The sequence below is a fragment of the Chelonia mydas genome, chromosome 13 (assembly GCF_015237465.2).
Source record: "Chelonia mydas isolate rCheMyd1 chromosome 13, rCheMyd1.pri.v2, whole genome shotgun sequence".
Classification (NCBI taxonomy): Eukaryota; Metazoa; Chordata; order Testudines; family Cheloniidae; genus Chelonia; species Chelonia mydas.
The window spans coordinates 3,930,318-3,953,468 of record NC_051253.2 but is presented as its reverse complement, the minus strand read 5'-3'; the positions used below and the strand labels follow the sequence as shown (position 1 = coordinate 3,953,468).

The 23,151-nt window shown below is 40.9% G+C and overlaps 1 protein-coding gene across 40 annotated transcripts in view; it reads right to left on the bottom strand.

Moving 5' to 3' along the window:
• Nucleotides 1-23,151, bottom strand: part of RTEL1 (regulator of telomere elongation helicase 1) — a 120,305-nt gene that overhangs the window by 89,163 nt on the left and 7,991 nt on the right. For 34 of the 40 annotated variants that reach the window (XR_005227839.2, XR_005227840.1, XR_005227841.1 and 31 more), the window contains exons 6-15: nucleotides 22,028-22,088; nucleotides 20,119-20,194; nucleotides 19,386-19,470; nucleotides 18,286-18,351; nucleotides 11,455-11,608; nucleotides 10,947-10,985; nucleotides 9,015-9,093; nucleotides 7,881-7,978; nucleotides 6,973-7,028; nucleotides 71-145 (exon numbers count right to left, since the gene is read on the bottom strand). Coding sequence is in view for 37 of the 40 variants with exons in the window: in XM_043527143.1 (XP_043383078.1) it covers nucleotides 71-145; nucleotides 6,973-7,028; nucleotides 7,881-7,978; nucleotides 9,015-9,093; nucleotides 10,947-10,985; nucleotides 11,455-11,608; nucleotides 18,286-18,351; nucleotides 19,386-19,470; nucleotides 20,119-20,194; nucleotides 22,028-22,088 (789 nt within the window). In the remaining 3 variants the exon portion in view is untranslated. The remainder of the gene's footprint in view (nucleotides 1-70; nucleotides 146-6,972; nucleotides 7,029-7,880; nucleotides 7,979-9,014; nucleotides 9,094-10,946; nucleotides 10,986-11,454; nucleotides 11,609-18,285; nucleotides 18,352-19,385; nucleotides 19,471-20,118; nucleotides 20,195-22,027; nucleotides 22,089-23,151) is intronic. The other 6 variants (XM_043527158.1, XM_043527142.1, XM_043527157.1 and 3 more) reach the window with 3 other exon arrangements.

The following is a 23,151-nucleotide window of genomic DNA, read 5'->3' as shown; positions in this document are numbered from 1 at the left end:
ACTACAACAGCCCATCCATGAAACACCAGAAAGGAAGAGAAAGTGCCAAAACACATCAAGCATCCCATACCTTATAATACTTGGATATTGACTGAACTGGCATGGAGCTGGATGTGCCTTCTGGAGGATCAATGTTAAAAACAATCTAAGAAACAGATGGATAAAGCACAGAAAATTTTAACAGATGCCTCCAGAAAAATCAGTAATGTGTCAAACAATTATGCAAAATGATTGCTGCTGCAATAACTTTAAAATATATCTTTCAGTATTTGTTTTTTATACTCAGGTGCTGTAATTCTGTTCAAAAAAATAAGACGCAATGGTGAAAATATCTTTGACAATCAGGACAAATATGTTTAAATTCTAGCATATTTTTAGGTTCCCATATGGACTTCACTGTGAGTTGAAAGTACCTGTGACACTATTAAGTAGAAGGGAAAAATAAGTATTAAAATGTATAACCAGAATCTAAAAGGGTTTGCTAGTATTTAAACAAATTTGTCCTGATTGTCAAAGATACTTTCACCATTGTGTCTATTTTTACGAACAGAATTACAGCACCAGAGTACACAAAACACATATTTGCAAGCACAAATGGATAGTTACAGAACTAGTGAGCCATCTGTGTGAACAAATTCCAAATTTATGCAAGCAACACAAGTAACAATGCATGTGTAAGGTCTAGATAATATTTAGTCCTGCATCAGTGCAGGGGACTGGACTAGGTGACCTATGGAGGTCCCTTCCAGTCCTACATTTCTACGATTCTACGTTATACACAATTGAATATGATTTTGATTAATTTTATGATGAGTAGAAACACTCTACAAATACACAATCTGGCAATGATGTAGGCTACAGCTGCTTTGAGAAAAATCCCTTTGAATTTCCTGACCTGTGCTTAAAATTTCAGCCACGACATACTGCCCTAACAATTCGCTTTTCAGAAAAAAACAAAATAAATGCTGCTGTCAAACCTATTTCCACCTCTCCATTTGCACAGCACCCAGCATAGTCTCTAAATGCCACATGCAAAACTAATAGAAGTATCAGCTCTGCTCTGAAAGGACTGTGCATCTCCACTCTTCCTGTGTTTCATGTATTTTATCAAATGACAATGCTTTTATTAAACATATGGGATTGAAAATTCAAATAGATGGTCAGCATCAGTTCAATAAAAATAGCTTGTTATAAACAGTGGTGAATAACTGTGTAATTTTGTAAGCCAAGTTTCTGGAGACATTTAAAAGGCATTAACAGTGCTCATGAGAATACAGTTCACAGTAAAAGGAAGGCGTTTCCTATAATAGTGCAGAAAAAATAAAAGCAGCATTCCTGGAAAGCGTAACCAATGAAAATTAACCTTAGTGTGGCCAAAAGGGGTTTTAGCAAATGTCTTTAAAAACTTTTTTTTTTTCTAACAAAAACAAACACATGATAAATTGAAAAGTTATAGCTCTGAAAACAGGGTCATATGACAAGGAAGCAGTGAGGCCAAGAGAATAGGGGTCTGAACTGAGTCAGGAATCCCAGCTTCTATTGCTGGTTCTACCACTCAATTGCTGTAGGACACTGGGCAAGCAATTCAACCTCTGTGCCTTATCTTCCCCACATGGGGATAATGATACGTGCCTTCCTTTATAAATCACTGAGACAGATGGATATAAAGTGCTACCGTTATATCAGAGCATACACATGATATCTATTGAATCTATATAGAAACACAACAACCTTTACACAGCTGGGCACATTTCACACACATGAATGCATGAACAGCTCAGCTTTACAAACCAACCTTCTATTGGCCCAGTGATCTGAGCGAGCAGAATTCAAATGCCTCACTTTTAGACCTTCCAGAATTTAGGAGTGCCCATCTCACCAGACATGAGAGGAGCAGCTGGGTACATAGAGAGTTAGTAGCAACTCCTATGGAGTAGATGAGTAGCAGCAAAGAAAGGTTCTAAGGTGCTCAAAATTGAGTAAATTCTGGATGAGGTGGCACTTGCCTAACAGGCTCATTTCAACCCAAAGGTACTGGTGCACTTTTGACGTGGGTAAAACTTGACATGATAAATCCCATGGATTCCCCACTAAACCTCCTCTTTGTGCTGAGCTTCTGAACTGTGTGTTCCCAAACAGATTGACTGTTAGGAATGAGACCCACTACTGCTGTCTGAAAGGCAGCCTGATTCATCTGCTGAGGAGGCATTGAGCTCAGTGCTGCTGACCAAAACCAAGACACGTTCTTGCCACACATCCAACTTAGCAGGGTTCTAAGTTTCAGAACAGCACTTGACCTGAAGCTCAGTGTGACACTACTTTGATCCCAAATCTGGTTGTACAGATAGAAGTTGTTTAAGGTGTTGATGGCCTGGAGCTGGCAGACTGATCAGAATACAGCTCTATGTCTGATCCAGTGGTTGTCAACCCATTGTGGGCTGCATATGCAGCTTTCTCTCTGTTATGTGGGCCGCATCCACACAATATATATATTACCGGTATGGCCCTCAGGATGTCACATGCGCCACAGCTGTGTGCTGACAGGGCTGCAAGTGGCCAGCAGGTTGAGAACCACTGTTCTGATCTTTGCCATGCAAGAGGAAGGGTTAATACATTAATTCTGCTCTTTCAAGTGACCTCCAGGGGGAGCATTTTCTGTAATGTGCTTTTGGAGATTTTCTTTCTGGCAGCACAGCTGACCGCAGCCGGACCAGTAAACAATGGCTGCTGGGAGGAGGAAAAGCTAATTCCTTTTAGGGTAAGAGGGGAATCAATTGGTGGAAGAGGGAGGAAAGATACTGTGATGAATGAGCTGCCTATTCTGTTGTACGAAGCTAGTTCTTTTTTCTTAGAAAAATACAGAATAGAAAACAAGATCACCCCTTCCTGCCAAATTCCAACTCTAGAAGAAGGGGGAGAGTTTATTCAGCTGCCAAAGCATGCAATTCTTTGATGGAAAAACTAACAAACAGTTATTGGGAAATTCACTATTCCCACTTATGTTTCCAAGAATCACCAGTGAAGACACATTAACTAGTTGAATGCTGCCAAATGATCCAAGGACAGGTCACAAAATGCATTTCAGGTACATCACTTGGAAACAGCAACATTTCAGGTTTCAGAGAGGTAGCGTGTTAGTCTGTATCAGCAAAAACGAGGAGTCCTTGTGGCTCCTTAGAAACTAACAAATTTATTTGGGCATAAGCTTTCGTGGGCTAAAACCCACTTCTTCAGATGCATGGAGTGGAAAATACAGTACGGAGGTATAAATACACAGCATATGAAAAGATGGGAGTTGCCTTACCAAGTGGGGGGTCAGTGCTAACTAGCCAATTCAATTAAGGTGGAAGTGAGCTATTCTCAACAGTTGACAAGAAGGGGAGGAAATCACTTTTGTAGTGCTAATGAGGCCAATGTAATCAAGGTGGCCCATTTCAAAACAGCTGACAAGAAGGTGTGAGTATCAGCAGGGGGAAATTTAGTTTTTGTAGTGACCCATCCACTCCCAGTCTTTATTCAGGCCTAATTTGATGGTGTCCAGTTTGCAAATTAATTCCAGTTCTGCAGTTTCTCACTGGAGTCTGTTTTTGAAGTTTTTTTGTTGAAGAATTGTCACTTTTAAGTCTGTGTGAGTGTCCAGGGAGATTGAAGTGTTCTCCTACTGGTTCTGAATGCTATAATTCTTGATGTCAGATTTGTGTCCATTTATTCTTTTGCGTAGAAACTGTCCGGTTTGGCCAATGTACATGGCAGAGGAGCATTGCTAGCACATGATGGCATATATCACATTGGTAGATGTGCAGGTGAACAAGCCCCTGATGGTGTGTGCCACTGAACAAGAAGTTTAAGAGCACAGTATCTGGTGTAATTATAGGGAATGCTGGAGCCTACAAAATGTAACATTATTCCCAGTAAAGACGAGAGTAAGTAACAGCATATAAAGTCTTTGGCAAGAAGGGAGACTGCAGACTGACATATATTGTCCTCCCCAGATTTAGAAAAAAATAAAATAAAATAATGTACTATATACAGACAGAAAATACAGGGGACGCCATTTGAATTAGAAGGCTGTTAACATATTAAGGTGCTTTGGTAATTAAAAAGCACATAAGAAGAGTGGTTTATGCTGCTACAAAATGCAGAGCAGTGCATACAGTTACCAGTTCAGTTTTCAGATAAAGTGAATTTCATAGAATTTGTTAAATGTTTCTGTTGTCCCCCATGCTACTCCCCTCTGACAGAGCAAAAGTGCCAGAAATACTATCCCGCTCCTGCCTGTCTTTACTAGTATTTCTGGCCCTTTTGCTCTTCCTACAATTTAGTTTACGCTTACAAGCAGCATCTTCTCCCAGGAAAAAGTCTGTGTGGCACATGCCTTCTGAGTAAAAAGAATGAAAGTTAACTGCTGGGGCGCGGGGGGGACGGGACGGGACTACTAGCCACTAGGGAAAGTCCATTGAGCTACAGTGAATGGAGGGAGGCAGGGGGGTCTCAACCAACTACAGCAGTCCTTAGGGTCATTGGAGTGGAAGGTGGGAGTAGGCCAACTACTGACTATACAGGGTCACTGGTTTCATCGATTTTTCATTTAGTTTAAGTGTCACTCATCAATCTGAATTTATTTCTTGAATCTCTACCTGGGTGTCCAAATGTTTACACTGAATTTATCAATGATTTCTATATATTAAACAATAGAGCAACAAGCAAGAATGAAGCAGCAAGACACGTATACAAATCTTTATAGGGATTACCACCACCTCTCTATGAAAGGCCAGAGGAAAATCTGTTTTGATCCAAAAGGAAAAGGAAAAGTTGGGAGAGTGCTCAGTCAAATTTCACTATCAGCTTTCAGGGAAAGTTCCAATTAAATTTGACATACAGTGATTCAACCGAGGAGACTGCCGTGAAATCATCAAAGTCTGGAAACAAAGTGACGCCATCCGAAATGTCAGCAACCGTTCCAAAATTAAAACATTACAGTTATGATGCTATTCAGTTGGACCTCTCAGCTCTCCAAACTTCATTGTGTACTTTGTCAGTATAGCTCAGAACAAGAATGTTGGCCAAATTCAGAGGTCAGCTAGGAAATGAATTTCAGTTCACCAATCCACAGTATCTTCTAAGCTCTTTGCAACTACTTCCTTCCTCAAAGACATTTATATTTTCTAGTCCTGCAACAGGAGGGAGATTGCTAGTGCAGTGTACTCAGCCATGTTCTTTTGATGTATTATTGAGCTGTAGCTGTAAAACATTGTATAGCTGTTCTATTTTAAAAGTTCCTTACTTTCAATATATAAATCAAAAGAACAGAGTTAAGATTATCTACATTTCCCCCAACTGCAGCTTACTCTTTCATGGGAATCTCTCTTCTGATCAAATACTGCTGGCTGAACATGCTATTTGCACAACTCAGCGATCCAGCTCCTCCTGGTGGAGGTTAGAAACAACTGAACCATACTTTAATCTGACACCTCTAAAAGGGACGTTTATATATATATGAATGTTTAAGATTACCTCTCCCCATCTCATCATAGTGCAGAGAAATATCAACAGATTTTTACTTTCCTTTATTTCCTACTATGTCATATATCAGAAGTACACAGCTGCCTAACTCTTTTATAGCTGGCTTCTGAATACCACAAATCAATTCTGTATTTCCTGTAAATGAACTTTCAGTCCACAAGATGCCAAGAAAATCTGGTCCTGGAAGTTGAAAAATGAAACTCACAAAGAGGTTTCCTTTAGAGACTATTCTCTGTATGCAGAGGAAATTTAGAATAGTGTTGATTTAGAAGTTTTAAAGTAGATTCTCACCCATATTCCATATGCCCCACTGAATTACATAAGTATAAGCAATTCCTCAATAGAGAAAACTAACCAGAACAGCTATACTCACACCTTAATGCTTACAGTGAAAGGTATGAAATATCTGCTGAAACACACTACCAAACTACAAGCCACATGGAGGTAGCTCTGTTTGAGTCTATAGTCAGGTAGAAATTCTTCCCTCAGTAGCATGCCAACTCCCATTAATGTTTAATGTGGCAGAGCTCTGACCCTGTCCCCATGGCTCCTGGGCTTCCAGGTGGTTTATGCTAGCCTCCGAGGCTCATTGCAACCCTCCACGTAGCCCTTCTCTCTCTAGGGCCAGGATTACAGTCTACTGAGCCCTTTTCATCATAAGCCAACAAGGAGGTTGGTGAGAGAACACCCACAGTCTGTGTTGTCCCTACGGGCTTGTTCCAGAACAGTTTAGCTTCCTGTACTGAGATGGGCCTGTCTTCCCCTCCCAGGAGGTGTTTCTGTAGTGGCGGGTTGGGGGGAACCCGGGCCAGCCCTCTACTCCAGGTTCTGGCCCAGGGACCCTAATGGCAGCAGCTGTTGGCAGCCAACCTTTCACCGCCTGAGTTGCTACATTTCCCTGGGCCACTTCCCCAAAGCTCTCCCGCTGTTCTCTCAACGCCTTCTTCACCCTTACCTTAGGGCTCCCTTTCCAGTGGCTTGAGGGTGTTTTCACTACCCAGCCGTTCAGCCACACTTCCTCTCCTCTGGCTCCCTTCGGCCTGACTGGAGTGAGCCCTTTTATACTATCAGAGGGGCCTTAATTAGACTCAGGTGTTCACATTAGCTTAACAGCCTCACCAGACTCTTTGCAGGTTAATTGGAGCCAGGTGTTCTCATTTGCCTAACAGCTTCAACTGACTCTTTGCAGGCTAATTGGAGTCATGTGTCCACCCTAGCCTGGAGCCACCCCTGCTCTGCTCAGTCAGGGAACAGAAAACTGCTTATCCAGTGGCCAGTATATCTGCCTTCGACTACTCTGCTGTATCCAACTGGCCTGGGTCTAGCACATTAAGAGTTAAACAAACGCACTTCAAAGAGAAAAAAGACCGCTTTGGTGTCTTTCCACATCCTCCACTACCTTTTAAATCTTTTAGAATTATAATGAGGAAGCAGCACAGAATTATTTACCTGAATAATGTCTGAAAGTTTATGTAATCCAGCTGTGTTGGTAAATATCCCAGTACCTAGAGAGGACAGTATATTAACTTTCTATGTAGACAAATGTACATATATATATATACCCGTACCTGAGCACGCACAAACACACACATAAATGTGCACCGGACACATCCACATCTCACTCACTACCACAATTATGAATAAAGTGGCTTAAAAATATCATTGGATAACAAAAAAGAAATGAAACCAGCACATTGCCAGCAGTTTGGTGTGCAACAAGAGCACGACTTGATTTCATAATATTTTGTCCCATCTCCACCCTGCACTGAGAAGCTCTAATGTAAATTAGCTTTCATACCCCTCACGTACATTAATAATCAATGACAAAATCTCAATGGAGGTTCTCTAAACTGAGAGTCTGGAATTTTGGAAATAATGGATACTAGCTGTTTATAAGATATTTCAAAAGGGAACTTTATGCCATTTCCCTTCTAGGAGTAGTAAGGCTTCCTGCCCCTTGACAAGCACCTGACCACCTCCCACTGAGCATTATTGCCCAGTTAAGACGGTAGCATATATAGTTCTGCAAAATCACTTTACTGATATCAGTGAAGCACTTTGAGAGATCCTGCAGACTATGCACGTAAACAGACATTTGAGAACTGACAATTTGAAAATTGTCAGTTTTCCACTTGCTGAAACTATGACAGCTGCCTTTTCACTTTTAACTGCCTTTTCACAAGCCTGTGGCACAATTAATGTTGCTCCCATGCAAAGGGAATACAGGAAGAACATTAGGTGAATAGCGCTCATTCTCCCTTTCTCATTATGCCCCCAAAATATGGAAGCTTCCACGTGCTGTCATCTATAACTTACAGAACTATATATAGTAGCCACGGTGACAGGCTTACACTTACGGCCTGATAGAAATTGTTCAATCTGTTCCAGTGACTCTAGGAGGGAGGTTTTGGTTTGGAATGTGATCTGGGCCTCTGCAAACAGATCAAAGATGTAGCTGCAATTCAAGAAGAAAAATATAATTGGACAAATTTTACAAATAACCCTACATTATTTAATAACAGCAATACCTTGCCCCTGTAGTTCACAGTATTCCCTTCTCCATGAGCAATAAGGGTAAATAAAATAGTAACTACTTTGTTACAAGATTAACTGAGATAATGCTGGGATATATTTGTTTGAAAGCTTAATGACCTTCACCACCACATCATTTGCAATTACTTTTCATGCACACCTTATTACAACACACAGTTTCCTATGGTTTACGAACAGTTCTGTAGAGCCTGAAGTACATCAACCAGAACATAGTTACACTGGTACCTTAATATGAATCAGTATTTCACAAGCCAGCATTTGACGGAAACAAATAAAGACCATTGTCCAGTTCAACATACCCTATTATTCACCCACCTGCTCCATGCCACACTTTCCAAACTTTAACTTATTATTTTTATAGGAGCTGTGGTCTCCAGCTTACAACATGGTTGGACCTTGCCATTACTAAATAGTGAGAGGCTAAACAGTAAAATTCCAATCACAGTAGGATAATACTGTATTCAAAGCATTGTATAATAAACAAACTACTCGCTATTCCTAAAGGCATGGGGTCAACTGATTTAGGGTCACATTTGATAGATTTCATAATTAGTATAATCTGAGGCTGAAATGCTCTTCAGAGTTTAAAAACATAAATTACTGAAATACCATGAAAGTAAGCAAGTACAATGGGGAATGTTTTATGGGGATCCACTGAATATACTGTGTGTGTAGAGCAACAGTTACATAATAAAAGCTGGTTCCCAGAGCTAGGGTAATATTACTAATGTTAACAGCCAGTATGCCTTTTAAACACGCATTGCTACTTGCTGTCCTGGAGGCTTCCTATTTCAGATAATGGTGTTACTTTCATACGGAACTTTGGAGGAGAAACTCAGATTGGAGACAGACTCATTAGGCCAGAAGTCTCTTTTCCTAACATACAGACACTCTAAGGAGGAGGATAATACAATCTCAGAGCACCAATTGGCACCTACCTCCCTTCTTTAGTGACTCCATTTCCATTAGCTGGCAGCTGCACAGCATCAATAGCATTTTCGAGTTGAAGAAGAATTCCTTTAAGGCAATCAAAGGAGAAAACAGTTCAATTTTCAGTAAATGAAAAATTCAGAACTCATCTAAATGAGTTCTTTCGAATGGCCTTTGTTACAAAGATAGTCACCTAGTTACTCCCCCTAAACCTAGCTATTATCTTGTTTGTGTAACCAACCTAATATTTTAAAAACTGCTGAAATATAAATTATTTCAAATGTTTAATTTTTAAAACCTCTAAATATTTACATTTATAGAGCACCTATCATCCAAAAGCCCTTAGTAAGCATTTATTAAGCCTCACAACATCCCTGTGAGATATAATTTATGTAGGAAAGTAAAATATATGTACGTTTGCCTATTTCCTTGCATTTACAAGGGATTCTCAGACCTAAGAGAATTGGCTACTACGTGAGATTTTAATAAATACACAATCTTTCACTCAGTCTGACACCTTCGCAAATTTCTCTCACTAAGGACCTCTCTAATTCAGTGGCAGGTCACCATTCTTGTATAGCTGAACCTAGAAGATGAGGGTTATGCGACCACGGGAGCATCGATAGTTAACAGGTAAGAGAAACAAGGCATAATAATACCTAGCTCTTCAATAGCACCTTTTATTAGTAAATCTCAAAACACTTTACAAAGGAGGTCAGTATCCACATTTTGCAGATGGGGAAACTGAGGCACGTGGCGATTAAATAACTTGCTGAAGGTCACCCCGCAGGCCAGTGGCAGAGCCAGGAATAGAACTCATGTCTCTCTGGAGTCTCACTCCAGCGTTCTATCCACTGACTCATATTGCCTGTTCATAACAGTGAACTTTATACTGAGGACATCCAATTACACAGTAAACTGAGATTTTACATGCCACTTTATTCTATGACACTCTGAACTACTGTTGCTGATCTCCTGCTCGCTTACTAGAAGGAAGTATTCTGATTAAGTGAGAGCCCCACGAACAGGCAAAACCAGCAATATGAACAGCTCATCCAAACAGCTGAAATATTGTCTAGCCCATGCTGCGTAATTTCTGTGATTAATTTGAAGCTGTAGGACGGAACTGTGGAACTAAGCATTTGAAAATATTTACTGGCAACAAGATTATTCAAAATCCCCCATTTAACAAAGCCTTGGAGTCACTTTGGTAATGTATGGGTCCCTGAAGTTTTCTGGCCTGCTGAGTTTAAAAATATTATCATAATTTCCATTGTACTTACTTCCTAATGCCATAACCCAGGATTACAGATCTCAAACTCACCTTGCACTGCCCAGGCAACATGAGCAATCAGAAGAGAGATCATTGTTGCAGGGGTTGCAAATTAACCATTTGCCCTCAAACATTGTGGAAGTGTTCCCAGAATCAAGGTGCTATTGGATCAATTTTTAAAAAGCTGCTCTGTTATTACCAGCAAAGATCTTTTCTATTCCAACATGTATTGTTTTTTGGTGGGATGAAAAATGTTATTTAAGGTCAAACTCTTTAGTACAAATTCAGCTGTTGCTGGCAGAATTGTCGTTGCAGCGGAGTGGTACAACCAATGCACCACCAAAAGAGAGATGGACTACAAAATTTGGAAAGTCCTTGTAATGGTGAAAATAGCTAGGTGTAGGAGGCATTCTTCTCCCAGCTATACAAACCTCTCAGCTATACTGAAAAAGGCTGAATGCTCAAAGGACCAGAACACTTGACAAAATTTCTCTCTAAAACAAACAGAAGACCCTCCCCATGAAGATTTCAACGATGTGCCTGACAGCTGTCAAAGGGTGCCATGGAAAGAGGTTGATTTACAATCATTTCCCAGAGCACCTTTTTTTCCTATTGTATCAATAGCAATTTTGTTGAGATAATTCAACACAGAAGAAATGGTACTTACTCTTTATCTTTGCTATATCTTCAAGCTCCATGCTCAGCCCTGTTTGAGAGGGAAAAACAATTCACTCCTAATCGCACAGGGGTTAGATGAAGTGTGCAGCATTTGAGACAACTGTTTCTTAACTTAATCCCAATTTTCTCACATTAATTTTTCAACTTGCATTTTTCATTTCTCCAAGTGAGACTATTGTTGCCGACTGCCTTTCTGGATATTACAGTTTTTGAAGGCTAGACTCAAGTGATCATACAACTACATCTTTTGTATTCTATTTACTTTTCTCCTCTTGATTCCTTATCTCATGTTAAAAGGTTTGGCTAAACCTTGATGTGCTTGGTTACCATAGGTTAGAAGAACAGCAACAATGTTGGCCAAATAGAAAGTTCATCTATCCACCACCCACATTTGACCTTCCAGGAACTGATTAAGGGAAACAGTTATTTTCCAAATTTGTTGACACTGCCACCCCCCACATCTCTTGCAAACCATTAGTCCCCAGCTATCAACACACCTGAGCTGGCAAACTCCATATTGAATTCAGCATGGATTTCATTTTGTTGAACTACTTTGGCTTGTTCTTCCAGTACCACATTTATAGCATCCATGGCTGAAGCCAAGTCGTAGGGAGTCAAGTCAAAAGAAGATGACTCTTCACACAATTTCTCCTGAAATTCCAAGAAAATACAGAATTTATTGTTATTTGGATTCTAGTACTGCCCTGCATGTGCTGGGCACTTCAAAGATTGTAAGGCCAGAAGGAACCAAAGTGATCATCTAGTCCAACCTCATATACAACAGAGACCACAGGACTTCCCTGAATTAATTCCCATTTGAAATAGAGCATATCATTTAGAAACACATCCAGCCTAGATTTAAGTTTCCAGTGACAAAGAATCCACCACAACCCCTGGTAAATTGTTCCAGTGGTTAATTATCCTCACCGTTAAAAACTGCTACTTCTTTCCAGTCCTAGGCCATGTCTACACTTACCAATAGATAGGAGCTGCTGCAATCGATGCATCGGTGTTGATTCAGCGGCTCTGCTGAAGATCCGCTAAGTTGATGGCAGAGCGCTCTCCCATTGATTCCAGTACTCCAGCTCCCCGAGAAGAATATGTTAAGTTGGCGGGAGAGCATCTCCCGTCGACACAGCACAGAGTAGGCACCACGGTAAGTCAACCTAAGCTACGCTGTCATCAGTTACGTTATTTACGTGACTGAAGTAGCGTAAATTATGTTGACTTACCGCGGTAGCGTAGACAAGGCCTATATTTGTCTAGCTTCAACTTCCAACCACCGGATCGTGTTATAACTTTGTCTGCTAGATTGAAGAATCTTCTATTATCAAATTTCCATTCAACGCATGCACTTATAGGTAACCTTATTCTTCTCTTTAACAACTAAATAGATTAAACTCCCTGAGTCTCTCACTATATAGCATATTTTCCAACCCTTTAATCATTCTTGCGGCTCCTCTCTGAACTCTCTCCAATTTTTCAACATCCTTCACTCTTCAGAGTCACTGCTTCCCAAGATAGACTCCTCAAACATGAAATTATGGCCTACGTTTTTTGTTCCTAGATGTATCACTTTGCAATGGCCATATTAAAACAATTATTTGCTTGCACCCAGCTTACCAAATGATCGGGATCACTCCATATTAGGGACCTGTCCTCTTCATTATTTACAATTCCCCCAAACTGTGTCTCATCTGCAAACTTTATCAGTGACAATTTTATGGTTTTTTTCCAGGTCATTGATAAAAATATGAAATAGCAGAGGTCCAAGAATGAATCCCTGCAGGACCCCACTAGAAATCCAAATGCTTGATAATGATTCCCTATTTACAACTACATTTTGGGACCTGTCAGCTGGTTTTTAATCCATTTAACGTGTGCTATTTGATTTTGTATAATTAATTTCTTAATCAAAATTTTCTGTGTTACCAAGTCAAATGCTTTACAGAAGTCTAAATATATTACATCATTTCTATTACCAATTTGTAATCTCATCAAAGAAAGGTACCAAGTTAGTTTGACAAGAGCTATTTTCCATAGACTCATGCTGATTGGCATTAATTATATTACCCTCCTTTAATTCTTTATTGAGTCCTGTATCAGCCTTTCCATTACTTTGCCTGGAACCGATAACAGGCCTATAATTACCCGGTCACCATTTTCACCCTTTCTAAATATTAGCACATTCGTTTTCTTCCAGTCTTCTGGAACTTTCCCAGTGTTCCAAGAGTTATTGAAAATCAATATTAATGATCCAACAGAGCTCCGCAGTCAGCTCCTTTAAAACTCCTAAATACAATTCCTCTCTATTTGTCAAGATGAGGTCTAATACTGAATTCCCCTATGTGGGATGCAACACGTTTTGAGTTAGCAAATTGTCATTATAATATTTACAAATTCTGCGGACTTTTTAGTACTAGTGGCACAAGCACCCCAGCATGTGTCATTCAGACTGAAGTCCTCCATGATAATGCAATTTTTTTCCTACGCATTATAGTTAGGCACTCGAGGATATGGTCATCCTGTTCCTTAGGGTGATTTGGTGGTCTCTAGCAGACCCCAATTAGTACTAGGGATGTAAAATATTAAATGGTTAACTGGTAAGCATTAGTCCTACCGTTAATCCACCCTAACCATTAACTCCCAGCCGCAGGCCCGGTTGGGCCGGCCAGAGCGGCCCCAGCCCCTCTTCCTTTAATCGGTTAAACAATGTCATTTTAATAGTTTAAATGGTTAACTTTTTAAACAACATTTACATCCCTAATTAGCACCCCATCTTGTGCTGTATCTGTGAGGACACTGACCCATAAGCATTCAAGATAATTTGCTTCTGACTTGTCCGAGACTCAGAAACAGGTAATGCCACTTCTGACAGCCTGCCACTGCTCCTCCCCTTTTGCCCACCTGAACCTTTTAAATAGGGTAAAACCACTGACTTAGCATTCCAATAATGCAAACCATCCCACCCAGTTCCAGTAGGACCTACTAAGTTGAATTTATGCTCACAAATAATCAATTCCAATTCCTCTTGTTTACTACACAGGTTCCTAACATTGGTGTATAGACAACTAAAGAATTTCTTCGCTTCACGTGTCTTGGTACCTTGATTAATTTTGTTCTGAACATCATGGTTTGTTGTAACTGAGTGCTTACTAATTCTCTCTTTTCACCATCCCGTTCGTTACTAGTTTAATGCCCTCCCTGTCAAGTCTAGCCAGCCTGTACCCTAGAAGAGTGGTTCCCATTCTACTGAGATAGAGGCCATGCAAAGTGGACAGTCCCCTCGCCCCTACAGAAGGTGGACCAATATTTCACAAAACCTAATCCTTCTGCCATTTACCTAGCTAGCGGATTACTTCTAAAGTCTTCTGCCTTCCCTTGCTCATGGCAAAGGAAGGATTTCAGAGAAGATCACTAGAGCATTCCTCTCCTTCAGTACCCTTCCGAGTTCCCTAAAGTCATCTATGATCTGTGAGGTATCCTGGGAAACAACATCATTGGTGCCTTACACATCATTACCAGTGGATCTCTGCCTGCTGAGTTCAGAAGCCTATCCAGCCTTCAAGTCACATCTGGTGTCTTCGCTCCAGGAAGACCGCACACAATCCTGTTTTCTGTCTGCTCCTTTGGAAAGGATGTTCTTCTTCTTAGTACAGAATCCCCAACGAGGATTTTCTGTCTTCCTTAGTTGGTTGGAGATCTCTTTGTGGGTACATTTGATTGTTTTGTGGGTTGGGCTGAGTAGCCAACCTTACAGGTATGTCCTGTCCAGCTCTTTGTTTCATTTGACCAGCTGCATCTTCACAGACGATATCCTCGGTTTCTATGCTGAGAACATGATTATTATTAGATTCTTCTACTTATGTGGAATTCCTCCTGGACTGATTCTATCTGGTGGTCATGGCCTGCCCCTCCTCTCTTGCCTCCAGCCATGTAGAATGCACCTGAACTTCTTGCCTCTGATCGTTACAAACTGCCAACTCTCCTCATTGGTTCCCAATCTGCTTTGGTGACCAATTTCTTCCTTTCTTGAATCTTGGGTGGCAATGCTTCCTGAATCTGGATGTCCAATAACTCCTCAGCCTCTCTCATACTCTGTGGTGTATGCGCTTGTCCTTCCAGACCACAAATATTTCCTTCCACAAAATTTTACAGGAACCAAACCATTCCTGTCCTTTGCAGGACTTCTTCTGGATTTGAACTTGGGACCTCTCACACAAGAAAGAATCAAACCACTAGACCAACACGTATACGAAGATGCAGTCCCCTGAACTCAAGATGGCAAGTAATGAATGAAGGTAGGGGGATAAAATACAACATACATACATGCCATCTTAGATTTAAACAACACACACACACACAAATAAAGAAAATAACTATCAACTATGGAGAAGGGAAATGAACACCCTTACATAAGAGATGTGGTCTTATGGGTAGAATTGGGAAGTATTCAGATCTTATTTTTGACAATACTTCTCTGTAGCCTTGGCCAAGTCACAACCCTCTCTGCTCCAGTTTCCTCGTCCATAAAATGACGATAGTATTGACCTTCCTCCCAGCTGTGAGAAATAGTAAGGACTTGCTTACATGGGGAAATTGAGATGCAGAATAAGCTATTACACAATAGCTATACTGGAATAGCTCCCCACATGGATGTTCTATTTTGGAATAAAAGTCACTTTTATTCCAGAATACAGTCATAGAATTTAAGGCCAGAAAGGACCACCAGATCATCTAGTCTGATCTCCTGTATAGTAAAAGTCACCAACACTACCTGTACACTAAACCCATCAACCAAAATTAGACCAAAGTATTACAGCCCACAGGAGATTTGATTATTATGTTCAACAGGAAAAGAATAAGAGAGATTGAGGGGCACCGCTGCCCAAAGCCCCTGCAAAGACTGTCTACAGGGTGAGCAAAACAGCTTATTCCAGAATAGCTATTTCAGTCAATTTCCATGTGTAGACAAGCCCTGAGACTTATAACGTGCTGTGACAAGGAAAAGCTCTGTGGGAACCGGGTTCACTTTTTAATGGAAAGGACTGTTTTGATTAAGGCAGCAAATATAATATTCCAACACTAATAATAATTTATATACCTACCTCAGGCCAAACATCCTCTACTTCTAGCAGCCACTTTACAGCAAAATAGACAACAGCAAGAACAGGCACTCTAGAAAATAAACATTGCCGCTGCCAGAGAGAAATTCAAAGCGGTGTAATTTGGCAGATCAGGAGACACATTTTAAGAGTTCCTTTGTATTTCACTATCCAAGCACTGAACTAGTGTTTGAGCCAGTTAGGGGTATGATCTTGCAATGCAACACCTTCTGGTATCTTCTTGATAGGAGGAGGGTGCTCTGGCAGGAATCCAATCTTCCCTTTACAGAGTTCCTACTCAAAGAGGCCACCAGCTGTTTCTTTGTTCTTAAAAAAACAACTCAACAAATATGCTTGTGAAATAAGTATGATTTTCTATCATTGCTGAGACACTCACATGCTATCCAGCATTTAAAGGTGAGATAGCCCATGTCAGAGCAGAACTAATACAATGGGGTGTGGTGCCTGGGGGTGGGGTGGGGGGGCTCTTTAGTTGTCTGTTTGTAATAAAGTACATGAAACTACATCAGAGTCTGCTTTTCCAGGTTCCATCTACAAGGTAGGAGTACTCACTGCCAGCAGAGACTCAATACTTTCATCATGGAGCTCACATTCCATAGAAGCTGAACCTTTCTGAACCTAGAATCCTTATTTCCAAAATGTTTGCTTTTTGTCCACCCAATTTGCATGTGCAGCTACTGCAGCTGTGTGTCAAAGTGACTAGTTTAGGCAGATGTACTAGTTAGGCACATAACTAAATATCTAAGTGCAGCAGCAATACCTGAGTGTGCAGTCACAGAAATTCTGTGCACTTTTGAAAATAAGAACCAGAATGATCAAATCTGGTTAGTTATTCAGTAAGCAAATAAAATTCCACATCTCTCCCAAGTGCAACACAAACACCTGAAAAACCAGAACTGGACCAGACTACTATGGCAAGAACCGGTCAATTTCTTCACTAATAATCACTTCTTCACTTCTAATCACCAATTATACAAGAAACAAGACAGGTGCTCCAGGGCTGCTTGCCAAATGAAGTACCTAGCAATTTCCCGATTCTGAAGTCATTTGAACAACATTCCATAGGAAACTGATTACTTGCACTTTCCAGCAAAAAAGGGGTTAAATCCCTGGTGCCAGCTGATCCAAAGATCTGCCAGGATTGCTTCAGGAAAGCCTGACTCAGAAGCGATAAGGCTGTGCAAGAAACTCTTCCACTAGAACAGTAAATAAACAGTTCTGCCAAGCACAGTATTACTCGGGGGCTCTGCTGTACTGTAAATGTAGGTCTTTCAGATAGGTTTCCAAGATCTAGCACTGAGTATAAACTGCTGAGTAGGTCTGGGTGCTCACTGGGCTTAATCACTGGTTTGAATAATTCATCCTACTTCTTCATTATGTAAAAGTTTTACCTCTAATGCTAGGATATTCAGTCCTCAGTGCTTCAGGAGCCAAATCAACATTACCCAAAAGAGCCATAGTAGTGTGACTTCATTGTTTCATCTACTATAGTACTAGATATAAACAGTAGGACAGGGGACATATTGAGTATATATAATTCTCACAGCAAAATGACTGATCAAGTATTATTATTTTCTCAACCACAATTGGTTAACAACATAGTAAAGGCATCCTGATTGGTTAATAACTTAGACTGGTTAATAATCAAATCACACAGTTTTAATATCATGTGCTGCAAAAAGCCGCAAGAGACACATTAAAGAGCCACACGAGCCTCCGTCTGAGTATCACTGATGTAACACGTGTTCTCTTTGCTCTATATCCAATACACCTTCAGTGAAGGACACAATGTAAGAAGCTGCACTGATTGTATTATATCTATTTAATTCCTTGATATCAGAAATTGGGGATTCAATCACTACCAGAAATGCGAAGCCCATGACAGAAGAAGACTGGGAGCAATATCAGAATCCTGGCTTCCTAACTGATCACACAACTATAGATGGAGAGTGGAAGGTGTACTGCTACAGATATTGGTTTAGCTAATGCTAAGATTCATGCAGAACACAAACCCACTTCAACATAGATGGAGTCGCAAATGTATACTTAATAACCACCTTTCTAAACTGATCACACTAGCAGCTGAAATAATTTCTTTTACTGTAGCTTTCGCCTTGTTACAAGTAACCCTACAAGGGCCAGATTTCGTGTTTGGGTGAGGAAGGGGAAATGGTGGGGGAAAAAAAATCAGATATAATTTACCACATTGTGAGCTTCATCGAGTATTACCACAGTCCCTTTCAGATCTAAGTTGTGTGCTCTCCGGCTCTAAAAGCAAAAACAAAGGGGACATGGGTGAGATAGCAACACTGCCTTCAGACACAGCTTGGTGAACTGGACCATGAGAGAGTTTGGACGGGATATAATTCACTATGGAATGTGGCAAGCAAAACAGTTTTGGCTGCTTACACTGCAACATAGTCTCTTGAAATGGAGATAGTCAATGTGTCCTCTACAGGTAAGAACAAGGCCATATACCTGTGCTGAAAGTTAGATGAAATCATGGGTCCATCTTATGAATAACAGCAGTCTGTCTTGTGAAGGAGTGGGATTGGGGCCCAAAAGGTGAAACTGAGAGGCACTCACATGCATAATAAAGAAGATAACACTAATACCTTAAGGGATGCATTAACGTATTATAACTCATTCCAATTTCTCTTTTTGTCATTAGTATTTTCTACATATATTTGTTTGTCATCCTTGCAAAAAGAGAACACACCCACAGTATTATGTGCAGTACAATTATAAAGTTCAATCAATTCATTTCCTAATATCCTCTTCATCTTTAGCTCACTTTGATATTCTGCGACAGCTGACAGACCAGCCTGCTCTATTTAGCACTGGTGAGGCCTCAACTGGAGTACTGTGTCCAGTTCTGGACATCTATCCTTAGGAAAGATGCGGAAAAACTAGAGAGAGTCTAGAGCAATGCTAGAAAAATGATAAAAGCTTTAGAAAATCTGACCCGTGAGGAAAGGTTAAAAAAACTGGGAATGTTTAGTTTTGAGAAAAGATGACTGAGGGGGACCTGATGATAGTCTCCAAATATGGTAAGGGCTCTTACAAAGAGGATGGGGATAAATTGTTCTCAGTGTCCACTGAAGATAGGACAAGAAATAATGGGCTTAATCTGCAGCAATGGAGATTTAGGTTAGCTAGTTTTGAAGTGAACCACCTCAGGAGTTTGCTTGCTATGCACATTCTTTTTGGCATATCCACTAGAATCTGACAAAAAAAAAAAAAAAAAAAAAAAAAAAAATCAATAAAATCAATAAAAATGAATTTAAAAATAAAAATGTTACCTTTGAGTCTAGTAAATAGTTGTAAGGCATAAAAATAATATCTGCTTGCTGCTTCAGGCTCCGAGATAGATAATAAGGACAAACTCTGTTTAAAAAAAAAAGTATGAACTATAAAACAATATCCACAGAAATACTAAAGTGCACTCTGGTTTATTATGTTTCAGGCTCTCAAAGGTTTCTAATCAGCTTTTTAATTGACTGGAACATTAGACCTTAAGGCAGATGCCTCGCTTTATCCATGTGGGCCCTTCTTATTTATACTTCAGTAAAAAGGAACGCCAGACTTAATACCTAACTGTGCAGTCCAGCAAAACACAGATCAAGATACCAAACAGGAGAAAAATGAGGTGACTTGGTGATTAATGCACTAATCTTTCTCCCTTGGAGACCAGGATTCAATGCTGGATTAGATCATTAAATCTCTAGTGGTAAGAGATTTTGTGGTCTCATCCACCTCATAAAACCACCACATCACCTGCATAATCAGCAGTTCCTCCTCAGGTATGCCTGACTGTGATCAGTATTTGGTCTGTGCAGCAGATCAGGACTCAAATACACCATCAGCTCAAGGAAGAGGCACTAAGGCCTCATCGCAGAGATGGATTTCTTGAGAATTGTTTGCACAACAACACGTCACTACTCGACTCTGGTCATTGCTGCTCATCTGGAACTTTTAGGTGTGTCAAGTTCATACAAATGCATTCCCCAGAACAAGGACACTGAGGAACTTTACCTGTGCTTGTTTCCATTTTTAACCAAATCTTCAATATCTAAGATGGAGTTGGTCAGTTCCTTCTCTGTACTCTTCTCTGTGAACGAGATAACGAACAGTTACAGAAATCGAAGCAAATAATCACAAAATCAATCACATGTGGGGACTGTACTTCGCTCCACATTCACTGGATTCTATAGAAGTCTCTTGTCTCGATTCCCTGGATTGAAACTAAGGCCTGAGGTTATTCTTTGTGCAATAATCTAGAGCCAGCTGCGCTGTAGCTCCACCAGCATTGAGTGCTCCGGCTGTTGTTTACTCCTCGATGCACAAGCTTCAGACAAACACACATTAGCATTTGAAGATTTCAGTCAATTTTGTATCTTGTTCCATCCACGCCACAGAGAACTGTTATATAAATAGTGTTTGATTTTACCCTAATGTCCATATTGCAAGGAACAATCCTTCACTGGATCTCTTGGGATGGACTAGATGTAACCTAACACAGTGGTCCTCAAAGCCGGTCCGCCACTTGTTCAGGAAAAGCCCCTGGCGGGCCGGGCCGCTTTGTTTACCTGCCACGTCCGCAGGTTCGGCCACTCGCGGGTCCCACTGGCCACAGTTCGCCGCTCCAGGCCAATGGGGGCTGCAGAAAGCGGCGCGGGCTGAGGGACTTGCTGGCCGCCCTTCCCGCAGCCCCCATTGGCGTGGAGCGGCGAACCACAGCCAGTGGGAGCCGCTATCAGCCGAACCTGTGGACGCAGCACGTAAACAAACTGGCCCAGCCTGCCAGGGGCTTTCCCTGAACAAGCGGCGAACTGGCTTTGAGAACCACTGACCTAGCAGGTCCTTTTCCAACTTTAATTTCTATTATTCTATGAAATCTGGCCCTGCGGCTTCTAAATTCCAGGACAGGCTCCAAGAAAATGTGAATACTTGCTGATTTAACTCTTAATTACATTTTACAACATGTGTAGATGATAGCTTGTGAGCTAATACTCATCTTGGTGCCATAATTTTTTCAATGATTTAGTCCTAACCTAATTTCTGATTTGCTCAGTTCCTCGAGCCCAAAATTCAATGACCTGAAAGCCTTATAATTCACACAGGCAAGAGGAACTGCTATCCCTTCCTTAACTTGGTCTTGTGCAGAAGAAGGATGTGTGTGTGTGTTCATGTGTGTGTGTGTGTGTACACATATTAGTAAAAATTCAGGAGGACAGTTTACTGGTCTAAGCTTCATCTTAAAATACACAGAACCACAGGTTTGAACCCCAGCAGTCAACCCAGCCCATCATCCTTCAGAGGATACAATAAGCACAATACAGTTTATTGAATGGGCGTTCTGCAAGGACATTTAAAACCATCTGCACTTGAAGACAAGGGATCTGTCATCCCACATCAGCAGACTCCTTGGATACTTCCTCCCAGCTCCCTTGAACTGTGTATCATGTAGCATGATGGTTGTCTGCTGAGTTGCAGTTCAGTAGTGCTGACAACTGTTTGGTGACTAACATGAAATTAATTTGTGGTCTGATCCAAATCCCAAAACCCACTTTCTCATTTAGCTCAATTGCTAGCAGTCACAGCAAAGAGGCCAAGAGCTGAATGGGCATGTAGAACGAAATACCCTCTCACTCCTAGAAGGGCCTCACCAGGTCAGGGGTGAAGCATATTGCCGGGATTATATGGATAATTTGCACTGTTGCTGCTCCTGCTCTGTTTTGTGGACAAATTAAAAGGATTTCAGTCTTCAGGGATATCGATCCTGTACCTTTCCTGAGCATTAGCTTAAAAACCTATTAAAAGTAAATGTACATGCATACATTCAGGTGCCGATGGGTTCTCTCATTCCTTTTCAATTTCCCCATCTACCTGCCGGGCATCTCTTTGCCCAAAATCAGGGCATTGCCTCCACAGCCAAACTTACCCTCCACATTGTTATAGAAATGGCAAGTACGAGCCATCACTTTCATTCGGCACATGTGGATCTGCAAGATAAAGCATATTTCAGGGCACAAAGGCACAGCTCGCCCAAGGCTGTGGAGGGAGAGGCAGGGTAAATGAACATATTCAGTGACACTAGCTCAGCATAATAAGGAATGGAGAAAGGTTTCTCTAAAAAAACAATCCCTTTTCTTCTCACATTTTCTATAGACCTTGATCACGGTGCAGCATCTACCCCAACCAAGCACGACAGAGGATCAGATTATAATCCATAGCCTACGAACATGTGGCTTCACTGGACTCCTTCATAATGAGGCTGCCATTTTTTCCCAAATTTTTTCATCTCCTAGGATTTTACTTGTACATCCATCGTTAAGCCTCCATACTTCCCACAGATAGGTTCCCTCCCCCGGGACATCCACCTGCCTGAAGAAGAAGCCAAACCTCCCTCTGAGACCCTTCTAATACTGCCTCTTTATTCAGCTACCAATAGGGGCTGCGGAAATGCAGCATGTCCTTTGAGCATGAAGCTAGAGGGAATGCATACCAGATCATCAATAATGAGAATCAAATAGCGGGATACCAACAAGTTGTCCTGCCAAAGAAAAAGGGGAAAATACCCTCTGAGCATCACCAGTATGTTGGATTTCTGCGGTACCTTTTATATAAAGACCTAAGTGCCTTACATACATTAGGCCATGTAAGGGAAGTAATATCGAACCCAATTTAAAAATAAGGAAACTAAGGCAGAAAGAAAAGGGACACCAGCCATTTGAAATTTGGTCAATTTCAGGTAATGAATCAAATACCATTACAGGGTCTACACCTGTCTACAAATCCCTGGGCCAACGTTTGCAGTTTCACAATCACATTTTCCTGTCAGTGTTCTTCCCTTCCCTATTGCTGTGTAAAACACTCAAACAAACAGGGGGAAAGTGACAGATTACTCAGTTATTTTTCCCCATTATTATTTTTTCAGCTATGGGAGTCCTTAACATTACATGTGACAACAGTAGGTAAAACATTTTCAATCAGGAGCATGATTTTTAAATTGATGGTGTCATTTTAAACTACCTGCCCTGGGTCACTTGGCAAGCAAATGGCAGG